The 13,281-nt window shown below is 35.4% G+C and overlaps 1 protein-coding gene and 1 pseudogene across 1 annotated transcript in view; both read left to right on the forward strand.

The window, feature by feature from the left end:
• The first annotated feature begins 3,436 nt into the window (after positions 1-3,436).
• Positions 3,437-13,281, forward strand: part of LOC102606353 (3-hydroxyisobutyryl-CoA hydrolase 1-like) — a 51,849-nt gene continuing 42,004 nt past the window's right edge. The window contains exon 1 of the mRNA XM_015311605.1: positions 3,437-3,520. Coding sequence (XP_015167091.1) covers positions 3,482-3,520 — 39 coding nt within the window. The 5' untranslated portion in view covers positions 3,437-3,481. The remainder of the gene's footprint in view (positions 3,521-13,281) is intronic.
• Positions 3,616-9,323, forward strand: LOC102604564 (3-hydroxyisobutyryl-CoA hydrolase 1-like; annotated as a pseudogene).

The following is a 13,281-nucleotide window of genomic DNA, read 5'->3' on the forward strand; positions in this document are numbered from 1 at the left end:
GGGGTGGGGGGGGGGGTACTAGGACCTTAGTATAGTATAAGTGTGTCTCTGAGATTTCGGGCATAGATTGGGGGGTACTTATGCATTTTTCCTATTTTATATTTAGAGGATTTTGAACTTTTGTTAACTTACTTGTATGAAGAAGAAACCCCACATTGGCTATTATTTGAGGAAGTGGGCAAGCAATATAGTATGGGTTGGTGCAAGCCTGGGGTAGCTAGGCCTGTGCATTCATGGTTTGCCAAGTACATCCTACTAGGGACTCCACTAAATGCTACTATAGCATCTTGGATAAGTAGTATTAAACTTTTTTATTATCTGAAGTAAAGTTTAGGTTATAAGAGAAATAACGAATTGAAATCAAAATTTTGAACAACATTTTAGTGGTACTTTAATCCGTCTTTCACAAGAACAGAAGACATCTTGAACAAATTTCTTAATCATTATCTTTATTGGATAGAAAAATGATCTGTTATACTTCTTAATTTTGTGATTTCGATTTAATATACCTTTCGTTCAAAAAAGTGGCTCACACATATTATGTATGATATTATTATATTATATATGTCTCTCGTTAAAAAGTAATTTTAGTGATGGAGTATATGATGCAAATAATTCTTTGTTGGCACAAACATGAGGCACCAAAATCTATCCACCAATCTCTTGGATTTCCAACCAAGTTGCATTCTGAAATCATTGCACATAGATCGTCCATCTCTTCTTTTGATTCAGCCAAATTTTCTTGATCCTTCTTCTTGTCCTTTTTAGGACCCTGATATTCAGTAGCCCTACGACCACGTTTGCCGCAGTTGAAGCAGTTTCCATTGAATTTCTTCTTGGGAGGATTGCTCTTTGGTCTAGATGCTTTCTTTCTTTTCTTTGATTTTGTGGGATCTTCTTCAACATTATTTACTCCAGATATTGCTGAATTACCACGTGACCTCTTTTCTGCGGCTTTGTTATCCTCTTCGATTCTCAGTCTTACCATGAGAATCTTCAATAGTCATCTCCTTGTGTTTATGTTTCAAGTAGTTTTTGAATTCCTTCCACAATGGGGGTAACTTCTCAATAATGACCGCCACTTGAAAAATATCATTCACAATCAATCCTACATCAAAGATTATGTGAGTATTAGGAACAAACTTAATATGTTCAACATAGGTATATATTAATTTATACCTTCAGCAAGGAGATCATGGATTATGACATGCAATTCTTGAACTTGGGTAACGACAATCTTACTGTCTATCATCTTATAGTCTAGAATTTTTGCCACAGTGAACTTATTCATTCCGGCATCCTCTGTTTTGTACTTCTTTTCCAAAGCATCCCAGAATTCTTTTAAGGTCTTCACACTATTGTACACATTGTACAGATCATCTTGCAGGCCACTCAGAATATAGTTTTCACGCAAAAAATTTGAATGCTTTCATGCTTCTGTTACCAAGAATCGTTCTTCGTCCGGAGTTTCATCTGATAGAATAGGAACGTTCTCACTAATGAACCTCTGCAGACTCGACGTAGTCAGATAGAAGAACATCTTCTACTATCATCTCTTGAAGTCGACTCCATAAAACTTTACAGGTTTCTCAGTCGGTGCAAGGACAGTAGTTGAACGATTGTGTGCAACCGATGTTGTTGCAACACTCACTGTTTCAACATTTACTTGACTTGAATTAGTCATTTTTCTGTCACAAATGGCAGACAATTTAGTATGTGAAATACTAGAAGTAAAGAATAAATCTTTATACAACCTATTTCTTATTTAACGATGAAGTTTTTATGTTCTTTTAATCGTTAATCGAATGAATTTTAAAATTCAAACAGAGTAGAAAACCAGAAAGGTTTTAATCTCCAGAAACCTCAAATACAAAAATAAGTATTAAATTTCTTAAGCTTGTTATCTCCTGTATTCAGATTAGCGAAAAACAGAAATAGAAAAGATTATATAGACAAAAAATAAATAATCTGAGTCCACAGCGTCGGTTCGGAAGGAACAGGTCCCTTCAGAACGACTTTACCGTTACACGCGAATTTTCAAATAATTCTGTTACGCTAAATTAATTCCGTTAATTAATTAACATTCATGAGATTGATTAAATAAATTTTGCCTAAAAAATTATCAATCAATTGCCGCAGCCGAAGCCAACGGCGCGAGGGGCACCTTCTACTTAACCCTTTAAAAGCTAATGAAAGTGTTTCTTAATATAAGGACAACACTTTTCCTTTCTTCTACCAATATGAGAGAAATGACTTTTCATTTTCCCTCCAATGTTCCCCGCATTTCCCAATTTCTCATTCACACCTTGCTAAAACCCAACACTTTATTATGATTATATAACATATCAAAATAAAACAAAAGTTTAAAAAAAATATTTTCACAAGATTTCTCATGAATCGATTTGGATTACATATTGACCCAATTTTTAATGAATTAAAATTAATTGAACTAATAAATGAACGGATCTTTAACCCGCTCAAACATAAAAGAATTGGATCGATTCAATTGATTTTTTACCGTCCCAAATTATATACTACTTCAAACAATCTTATAAAAACATAGATAGCATGTGAACCATAAAAAGGAAGAAAAATATTCAAAATTTAGCTTTAAAAAATTAGGTGACATAGAGCAAGGTCATTTATCCTCGGAATCGTAGTCTATTTGTGTTGCTAGTTTTTGAGGTTTGGCGAATTTAGGCATAGTGAATCTTTAGACTATTTTAAAAAATAAAATAAAATACACATTTCTAATTATAATACACAAATTAATTAGTGTATATAGTCTTAATGGATTAATTGGAAAATTATTTAGGAAAGAATAGTTAATGTTACGTTGTAGGAGAAATAAGATTTTATTTTTATGTCTTTTACTTGACTGCAAAGGTGATTTTTTATTTATTGTAATGGACAATTATAAGTGAACCACGAGAGTATTTAAATGAGTAAAAGAAAAAATAGAAAAGGACCGCTTATTCTAGAGGCGTTAAATGAACGATTTGAATTGAAATTGAAAATACTAAAATGAATTCAATAGAAATAGGGCTGAGCTATAATTTGCCCACATTTATTTTGGTCTCAAATGAGCTAAAAATTGGATTGAGTTATGACACACATAATCTCAATAATTTTAATATATTATTATTTATCTTTTACAACCACAATTTAAATTTCAACTTAAAAAAATAAGTTACAAATTGATGATAAAATAAAATAGATAGTAATTGGTGATTCATTAAATTAGACTCAATTGAAGATTCTGTTAAAATAGGTTGAGACCTAAATCAATTGAAGATGACCAAATTCAAAAATTATGTTAAACCCAACCCATAAAATTCTGAATGAATTAGACATGTTATCTTCAACCCAACCCATAAATGGCCCTCTAACTTTTTTTTTTTTTTTTTGTATATATAATTCAAACAGTTAAATGGTCTTCTCACTCATTTTCCTTCAGCTCGTCAGTTTCAAACCAGAGACCATGGCTCAAACCTCTTGTAACAATGGCGAAACTGATGAGGTGCAATCCTATTCTGCTCCCATCAACTCAACTTATAGTCTTCCACTTGTTATTTTAATCAATTAATTTGGTGGTTTTCATTAATTTTTACATTTATGTTTCTTTTTTCCTCTCCAAATTGCAACCTTTCTAGTAGATATTTAGTTTAGGTGATCTGTTTTTCTTCTTGGATATCTTTAATGCAACCTTTTTCCATAATTTATATCTTTGGTTTTCCAGGTTTTGGTGGAGGAGCGCGGAAGTGTTAGTACTATTTTTTTGACATATGATGACATGTTATAAGTGATAACTATTCCCTCAAACTTATTTATCCAGATATCTCGGCTTACGGAACTTTTCTATACGAGTGAAGAAGATTCTAATGTGAAGATGATAATATTAAAGGTATTTTTAATAGTAGTAGGATCTTTTGTGATAATTAAATTTCCTGTCATAGCTTAACATGAGGAGGGAAACTTGATGCTCAGCATTCTGCCTACAAAAATATTTAGAAACTACTTGCAGGAAGAGTTGCAATGATTTTGATTTGCTTTATTCAAATCTTATTTCTTTATCGAAGAACTTCAGTTTGTTCCCTGTCTCATCGATCTCTTGACACTGGGAAGAAAGTTTTTTCCTCATAGCTTTAGTGACATTTTCCCTGTAAGGATAAAGCTGGCTAATCAGCTACCTCTCTTTGGTATCTCACTGGTGCTGACCAATCTAGTGTTTGATCCCACCTACCTTTCTCCTCGGGATACATTAGGCTTATGTTTCTTGGCAATCGGAACAATCCACATTATCAACCTCTGGTTGTATGCTACAAAGTTCTCTTAATGCCGCCTGTATATCTCAATTGCAGTCAAGAAATGTTACTACTTTTCTTGTATCAATATTTTCCAGGGACACGGAAGGGCTTTTTGTGCTGGTGGTGATCTTTCAACTCCTTTTCATATTATTCGCCAGGGTACGTATTTGCCAAATTGGTAATATCTTGTCAAACACAATCTATTAAAATTGGATCCATGAACTGAAGTTTAACTCCCCAAGTAATTTCTTTCAATGACATAAAATTCAGATGTTATCCAAGTCCATATCTTTGTACTATTTACCTGTCAAATCCATCTTGTTTCTCACTTTACCTAGAGATTAGGTTTTGAGCAATCAATATATAGTACCAGTAAATGTGTACTCAAGAGTGTGTGAGGTCTCAGGTTCAAGTCTAAGCGGAGAAAAAAATTAGTAGGTGATTTCTTCTCATCTGTCTAAGCCTTGATGAGAAGAGTTACCTAGTACATACAAGTGTTGGTATGAGGTAGCATGTATCCAGTGGAATTCTCACAACTTAATTTCTGATGAAGCCATGACCGGAACCCTGTGCGTTAACTTGACCGAGCGAACCATCTTGACTTTCTTATATGTTCTTAGTCATATTAAAATGTGAGACTCCATGTAATTCTTTGAAAAGTAAATATAATATTGCATCTCAAGTTCAAGTAATCACTTTGAAAATTTTATATAAATGTGTTTATACCCTCTTATCATTGTTCAACTTTATAACCCACATTCTAAGACTGTCTATGAGCCTCTAAGATTTAGAACCTTGTGCCACTGGCCCTCGATGATTTCTAGGTTATAAAAGAAATGCATAGCTTAATGTCCCCACTTACATATTTATTTACTCATGCTTATCAGGTAACTGGCAACTTGGTGCTAATTATCTCCGAGAGCAGTACACCTTGATTTATATGATTGCAACATATAGAAAACCCCAGGTTAAATCTGGTTATGTCTAATTTTAGTTCTGTGATATTACTTTCTTTGAGGTTCTCCTTAATCTTGTTTGGACTTCCCATTGAAGGTTTCCATCCTTAATGGAATTGTCATGGGAGGTGGAGCTGGTGTTTCTATACATGGTAGATTTCGAGTTGCGACAGAAAAGTCGGTAGATTCATTGTCTTGTTTACCCTTTTGTATTTGATCTTCTCCACATTCTTTGTGGTTTGTTTCAAATGTGTCTATCTAGGGAGTAACAGTGATTGTTCATGTGGAATAGCTGAAACAAAATAGCTCTTGGAATCCTTACAGTTTTGAATTGAAGGATTCATATCTGGCAGAACTTCATGTTATTTGTCTCAGAGATCTTATAAATAATTTTTACCTTTTTTCATATAAAAGGCTCTGGCATAACTAGAGTGAAGTTGGAGGAAAATCTTACAAACTGTAAATCTTCATGAGCTTTAATTTGTACCTTGGATTTGCATTGAGGGTTTATTTTTCTTAGGCAGTAATATGTACCTTATTCATAGATGGTGCTGGTTCCTACATGTAATCGGATACCAGAAATTTCATATCCAATGTAATTTTTATGTATGTTTCTCTGTAGGTATTCGCTATGCCTGAAACAGCTATGGGACTCTTTCCTGATGTAGGTTCCTCTTACTTTTTATCAAGACTTCCAGGATTCTTTGGTAATTTCACTAGCCACATTGTTCATATTTATAAAGAAAATTACTGCAATTGATGTAGTTCATTCGAGTTTATTGTGAAGTTATCTGCCACTTTTCATTGTTTGAAATTTAAGTCACTACCTGGTCCTCAAGCTCCACTAGTTGAGGCTATATGTCTTAGGAGAGAAATGGTTAGCTCAGCTACATCCTTAAAATCAAAAGTAAAAAAAAGTCACAAGCAGAAGATAGGTCTTTTGCTCCTGCAGAAGGTGTTCAAAAGGTTGCCGCACATGCCCTATGGATTAAAGCAGCAGCAACTATGTGCCTTTTGGTGCATCTTCTCTTATATTCTGAATTTTCTGGACATTTTTTTTATCTGTTTTTCACCATTTGCCATTCATTGATCATGTTTCCCTACTTAAAACTAGTTTTTCGCCCGTTGCACAAACTTAGGTCAATCCTTTTCACATACAAGTGTCTATAAAACTTTTTCCCTACAGATACTTTGGGGTGTTAGCTAGATGTGAGCCTTAGTTGTCATAGTTATGGCTGAATGTTTAAGTTTAAGTTATTATAGAAATCAGCCTTAGTTTTCAACTTTTCACGGTGACTGCTGAATTTCTTTAGATCATCACAAATGTAAAATATCCTTTGAAGCCATGTATAAAATCTTCTCTACAAGGATATTTGAAAATTGTGGTTTTTATAAAATCGTTGACATTCTAAATAATTCAGAATTATACCCGATTTTATTTAGAGATATGATCCTTCCTTTTCTTCCCTAATTTTAGTTGTGCTGATTATGTTGCTATTATTGCGGAAAACCATTTCCTACATTGTCAATGATGCCCAGAGAATTTGTACTTACAAAGGTTATATCTTGCAGGGGAATATGCTGGTCTTACTGGTTCTAGGTTTGATGGAGCTGAAATGCTTGCTTGTGGTCTTGCAACCCACTTTGTGTCATCAGATGTATACTACCTTAATTTTTAGCATGTTATGCCCATTTACAATTGCTTCTATAGGAAATCATTATGTTATCATAATGGCAATACTGATGCTGCTCCCTTTACTAACTAAATTTCTAATCCACTGTTTATCTGAAGGTGTCAGGCTTATGGTGTTAAAATGGTAATCTTATCTGTCATTTGTTATATAGGTCTTACAAATCCTTTTTAGTTAGTTTGGTTGCGGCAGCAGCAAGTTCAATAGTTTCATACCTGTAATAATCAATCTTCTGTTGTTTCTTTTCCAAAATACTAATTAAATTAATTAATAGAGCTTTATAGATGTATCATGTAGAGTACAGTGTGCACATTGATTTATTTTTTTTGGTAATTAGGTACCAACAAATATGAATTCAAAGTACTTGGAGAAAAATTCTACGGGTTTTGTAAACTACCTTCCCCTGCAGTTCCAAGCTAATCATGCTTGTTGGAATTTGGATTTTGTCAGCCATGCTTGAAATGGTTCTTAGATGGATTTATGGACTTTTGGCACTTCTAAGATGTGGTTCATTGATCTTGATATACATCAAATTGCATAATATTTGTTTATTAGTTCATTCCTCCCGTCTTTGCTCTATTTGAATACTTTGTCTCTTCCTTGTGTTCACAGAAATTGCCACTTTTAGAACAAGAACTAGTTAAAGTCAACACGAGTGATCCAGATGCTATATCTGCTATCATAAGTCGCTTCTCTCACATACCAAAGTTGAAAGAAGGAAGTCCTTACCACAAGTGAGTTCATTTAGTATCTCTATATTATGATGTTTGTTTTTTTGCTGATTTATTGGAAGCTTACCTTCTAAATTTGCTCTTTAGAAGTCATTATCTATGCTCTTTATTTTTATTTTGCTCTCATGTTATTTTTCTTCCTGTTGTGGTAAGACTATTTTCCCTCTAATTTATATCGCAGTTAGAAGCTTAAGATGATGGATAGCATTCCAAAGTTTCCATTGTCTCTAGGGAAAATATTGTTCAATTAAGCAAACCTGTAGTCTTTGGATTTTCATGACCTCTTTTTCAACAGTGCACCAGTTTTACTTTCTGCAATTTTATGCATGTAGGATGAAGATTATTGATCGCTGTTTCTCTCGAAGGACAATTGAAGAAATCATATCTACTCTTGTAAGTTTGGGAGATGGATGGTGGTTTGATGTGTTCTCTTTTTTTTTCTGTGCTGAAATTACTTTGTAAAATTTTGATAATATAAGTTACTAAAATATGTGTAAGAACTTTGCATGAATTTTTTAATAGGAAAGTGAGGCTTTGGACAAGAAGGAGGAGGACTGGATCTCTTCAACCATTCAGTTGCTGAAGAAAGCATCCCCTACAAGTCTTAAAATTTCCTTGAGATTAGTTAGTCAATCGCTACCTTGTGATACCATGATTTTGTTACCTGAACTTCTGTACCCTTGTTTCTTCAGATTGATCAGAAATCGGTCATGTAGGAAGTAAGACCAAGTTTTTCTTAACAGCTGCCCCAGAAAGATCATTTGGATTATACGCTTGGATTAGGATTATTTATTCTGGATTTTTAAATTTGATACTAGATTAGTATTGCTGTGAAGCAAGTTCTTCAAATAAGAAATATGATGATGTCTGGCTCACACAACCACATCTTGAATCTCTTTCTACACGGTCCTAATGCCTTGATTTGGCCAACACTTTCTTTGAAGAGTTCTTGAGTATCTGCAGATTGTTCATATTAGTTTCCTTTTCTGTTCCAGATAAGAGAAGGGAGGCTGCAAGGTGTTGATATTTGCCTTGTCTGTGAGTATAGGATATTTTGTCATGTGTTGAGGGGAGAATTTAACAAGGATATTCTTGAGGTAGAATATGCCATCTTTCAGCCACCAATTCTACGGCATTACAAGACTAACACTTGACTTTTTACTGCAGGGATTCAGGGCCATACTTATAGAAAGGATAGAAATCCTAAGGTGTGTTATATTTATTTGATCATGGATAATCCTGAACTGAGATATCGAGAGCTTCTTTCATTTTTGTGCTCGCCTTTTCACATATTTTCAGTGGGATCCCTCCAGAGTGGAACTAGTTAGAGATGTTGATGTTGATCGTTACTACACCAAGATAGATGATGAAGACTGGGAAGACCTAAAGCTGCCTCCAAGATCATACTTGCCTCCACATGCAATTGCAAAGCTTTAAAATTCACTTCTGAAGATCTTGCAATACTCTACAGCATGTTGCCCTATGTTCACAAGATCATTATGAAGGCATCAATGATTATTAAAATAGTATTAGATTCATTGCAAAATGGTACACCAAATAAATGCATATCAATCATTCCATTGAATTGAGATCTCAAACCTCAAGCACAAGGGTTGATTGTACAATACTAAATAATACTTCGCCATATATTTCTGTATTCGGAGATAATGTATTAATCTTAATTTATTGCAATGCAAGAACCTGCTACTAGTCTTGCTCTAAATTAGCTGATTTACAAGCAAATGTGCATCCTGTCTTGAAACACCAGCAGCATGAATTTTGAACTTGTGGTTTTTCTTATCCTTGATTTTGACTGATGACAGTTGAGCTAATTCTCTAAGCAATAAAAAAATTCAGTCTTGCCTTTTCTGAAATCTACCTGTATAGGTGTTATGACCAACTTCATCTTGTGAATTTTTTTTGACGTTATTATGACTGGGGATGGGGATGGGGAAATAGGGGAGGGGTTACAAGGTGGGAATTTGATAAGAGCTTATGCCTTTTGGTGTTTTGATGATCTCCTCACAAGTGCAGGGACCTGGTCCTCCGCAGAGTATGAATACTCTTCCAGTTGTCAAAGTGCTGTACAGCTGTAAAAGCTGTCCGTGTCAGAAAGTTGGTGAAGCTGCAGAGTACTTCACCAATCAGAAGCGAGGAGGTTGCGTGTACATTGGACAATAATTCTTCTTGTCTAATATATTCAACTAACAAACAACAAAAATATTCATTCATTCAAAAGGAGAGAGCCAACACGTATTCTCAAGAACTTACAAAGAAAAGTTTGCAAGGGATCTCGTCCCTGCAAGACTGCGATATAAAAGGTGACAAGACAGCCGTCAGAAAAGCTGTCACCTCTGACGCGGTACGTGAGCAACTTTTCAGAACAGCAGGCTTTCAGCCAATAGGAGTGTTTCAAAGAGTTTGTGTTGATTTATATCATCTCTTTATGCTTATACACAATCTTAAGACTTTGAAAAACAAAAACTCACAAGCTTAAAAGGAAAAAGCCATCTTCAAGGTAGAACGATACTTACACTCAACAAAAGGATCTGATAAAGGGCTGAAGCATCTTTGTTGAGTTTGAGTTTTGTTGTCTATCATTTTATAGGTTTTTGTCATTTTGAAACTTATCAAGTATACAAGCAAAGACCATTTTGGTGAAGTATTCTCCAGCAAGCACAACAAGGACCTGATCGAGCTGCAAGCGGCAGAGTGTGTCTTAGGAGTTTTACTTCCGTGCTTATATTGTAAATCTGTTCCTAATCTATAAAGGATTCAGATTCTTGTGTTCGTTGTAAAAGTCTAAGTCAGTTGAGGCTAACTGATTTAGTGGGCAGCATTGGTTGCTGCTTAGTCAAATTCTAAGTCATCTAGGAGCTAGTTGATTTAGTGGGCTGTGTAGTATCCGCTTAGCAAAGTTTAAGTTATCTAGGGGTGATAGCTTAAAGGGCAATGTTGTATCTGCTCTGGCTCATCTAAGTAATAGGAAGTATTGCTTAAGAGTTGGGATTAGTAGGCTAATCTCAGTTTGTAAACTTGCTTTTACTTTTGCTTGAGAAGATTAGTGAAAGCAATTTTTTTGAAAAGTCCTGACAGGCCAGGTCGTGGTTTTACTCCCTTGAGCAAGAAGGTTTCCACGTAAAGTTGTTGTGCAATCTTTACTTTCAGCACGTTGTTTATTTTTTGTTATTTTAACTGTGCTGAGGACCTGGTCCCATCTAGACCAGTGGACGCATACATTCCAACAAGTGGTATCAGAGCGGTACTTTTCATTTTGGTTAACACCAAGAAAAGAAAAGATCCAAAAGGAATGGTTGCTCCACCTAATATGGAAGAAGGTCAGTCTTTTACTAGGCCACCGCGTTTTAATGGTCAATATTATGGCTGGTGGAAGAATCGAATGCATGATTACATCAACGCTGAGGACACTTAGTTGTGGGACATCATTCTTGATGGACCATATATTCCTACAAAGGAGGTGAAGGATGGAGAACTCACCACTACAGTTGTCAGAACTAGAAAGGAGTACAATGAGATGGATAGGAAAAAGATAGAGAAGAACTATAAAGCAAAGAGATTCTAGTGTGTGGGATTGGATCCGATGAGTACAACAGAATTTCTGCCTGTGAATCAGCCAAAGAGATATGGGACCGTCTCCAAACAGCCCATGAGGGAACACAATGAGTAAAAGAGTCTAAGGTCGATATGCTTACAACTCAATACGAGAATTTTTGTATGAAGGAAGGTGAAACTATCCTTGAAATGAACTCAAGATTCACTTCCATCACCAACGAACTAAGATGCTTAGGTGAGCCCATTCTCTTAAGCAAACAAGTTCGCAAGATTCTCAAGGTTCTTCCCAAGTCATGGGAAAGCAAAGTTGATGCTATAACAGAGGCAAAAGATCTGAAGACACTTTCCATGGATGAGCTGATTGGAAATCTCCAGACCTACGAGCTGAACAAAAAGTAGGGGACAAACATGAAGGAGGGAAAAAAAGAGAAATTTATTGCTCTGAAAAACTCACAAAATGATGCGACTCAGGAGGAGGATGAAATGGCATATGTTACTAAAAGGTTTCAGAAAATCATCAAGAAACATGACGTCTTTCAAAAGAAGGCTTCGACCAGCAGAGCAGCAAACGCAAATGACCTTTGTCATAAATGTGGCAAACCTGGTCATTTTATGAGGGACTGTCCCAGCCAGAAGCAGGAAACTCAGGATTTCAAACCTCGCAAGAGGGACCTGGTCCCAGACAATGCTCGGAGAAAGGCTCATGCTAATCAATTGGTGAGAAAAGCCTTTGTTGTATGGGGAAATGATTCAAGTGAGTTAGAAGAAGATGCAGAAAGTTATGAAGATGTTTCAATGATGGCTATTAAAGATGATGAAAATGTCTTCAATTCCATCTTCTTATTAATGTCAAAGTCTGATGATGAAGATGATCTAAATGAGGTAACTCTTTTTGATCTTAAAGATGATCTAGATACTTTTCCCATTAAAAATTTAAGGAAACTTGTTGCATTGCTTATTGACTCTGTTGATGAACGAACCACTGAAAACTTAATGTTGAATGAAAAATAAGTTTGTGTGAGGATGAGAACTCTGCTCTCATGTCTCAAGTTTCTGAAATGAGTGTAAGAATAGGGACTATAGAAACGAACAACATTATACCTGAAGAGGATCCTGGTACCTCAGTAGGTGGAAAAAGAAAGCTTAGCATCTTTGAGGAAGAACTGGAAGAAAAGCTTAAAATCCTTGAGTCCAAGTTAGTTGCTTCTCTTGAAACAAATTCTCAACTGAGAAAGGATCTGAGTAAGGTCAAAGAGGAGTTAAGTCACTCTCTAAAATGGACTAACTCTTTTAAGATACTCTCTAATCTATCTAATCAGAGTTTCAATGGAAAGAAAGGGTTGGGACGCAGACCAATAAAACCTCCTTATAATTCTCATAGCAAATATGTGTCTGTATCTGACAATCTGTTGTGCACTCACTATGGGCGTAATGGTCATCTAAAAGAAAAGTGTTTGACTCTGAGAAAAGCAAAAGTAAAGCATGAGAAATTTGTGAGATCTGAAAACAATGATAAAAGGGAACTCAAGGGACCTGGTCCCCGTTATCATTTCAGTAAGAACACTTTGCCCTCCTGGACAGGAAGGTTTCTTATTAAGCCTTTTGATAGCTATTGGGAACTACGTCTGAAGTGGGTTCCCAAGTCTAATAAGTGATTCTTGTGCAGAAGAGAGGGAGAAGTCAATGTTGGTACATGGATAGTGGATGCTCAAGGCATATGACTGGAAATACTCTAAACTTCCTCTCTTTGGAAGCACACCAAGGTGGTGGTGTGTCATTTGGCGGTGGAAAGAAAGGTTTTATTCTTGGTATTGGCAAGATAGGAAGAACTCCAGATCATTCCATAGACAGTGTACACTATGTGGACGGTTTGAAGTTTAATCTCTAAAGTGTGTATCATATTTGCGACAAGGAAAAATGAAGTCAAGTTCATATCTGAAGGGTGTGTGGTTACAAACTGTGCAATTAAGAAAATTGTAATGTCTGCAAAAAGAGTCAAGAATGTGTATGTTGTTGATCTTGA

This window comes from Solanum tuberosum, unplaced genomic scaffold, assembly GCF_000226075.1.
Source record: "Solanum tuberosum cultivar DM 1-3 516 R44 unplaced genomic scaffold, SolTub_3.0 scf00010, whole genome shotgun sequence".
Lineage (NCBI taxonomy): Eukaryota > Viridiplantae > Streptophyta > Magnoliopsida > Solanales > Solanaceae > Solanum > Solanum tuberosum.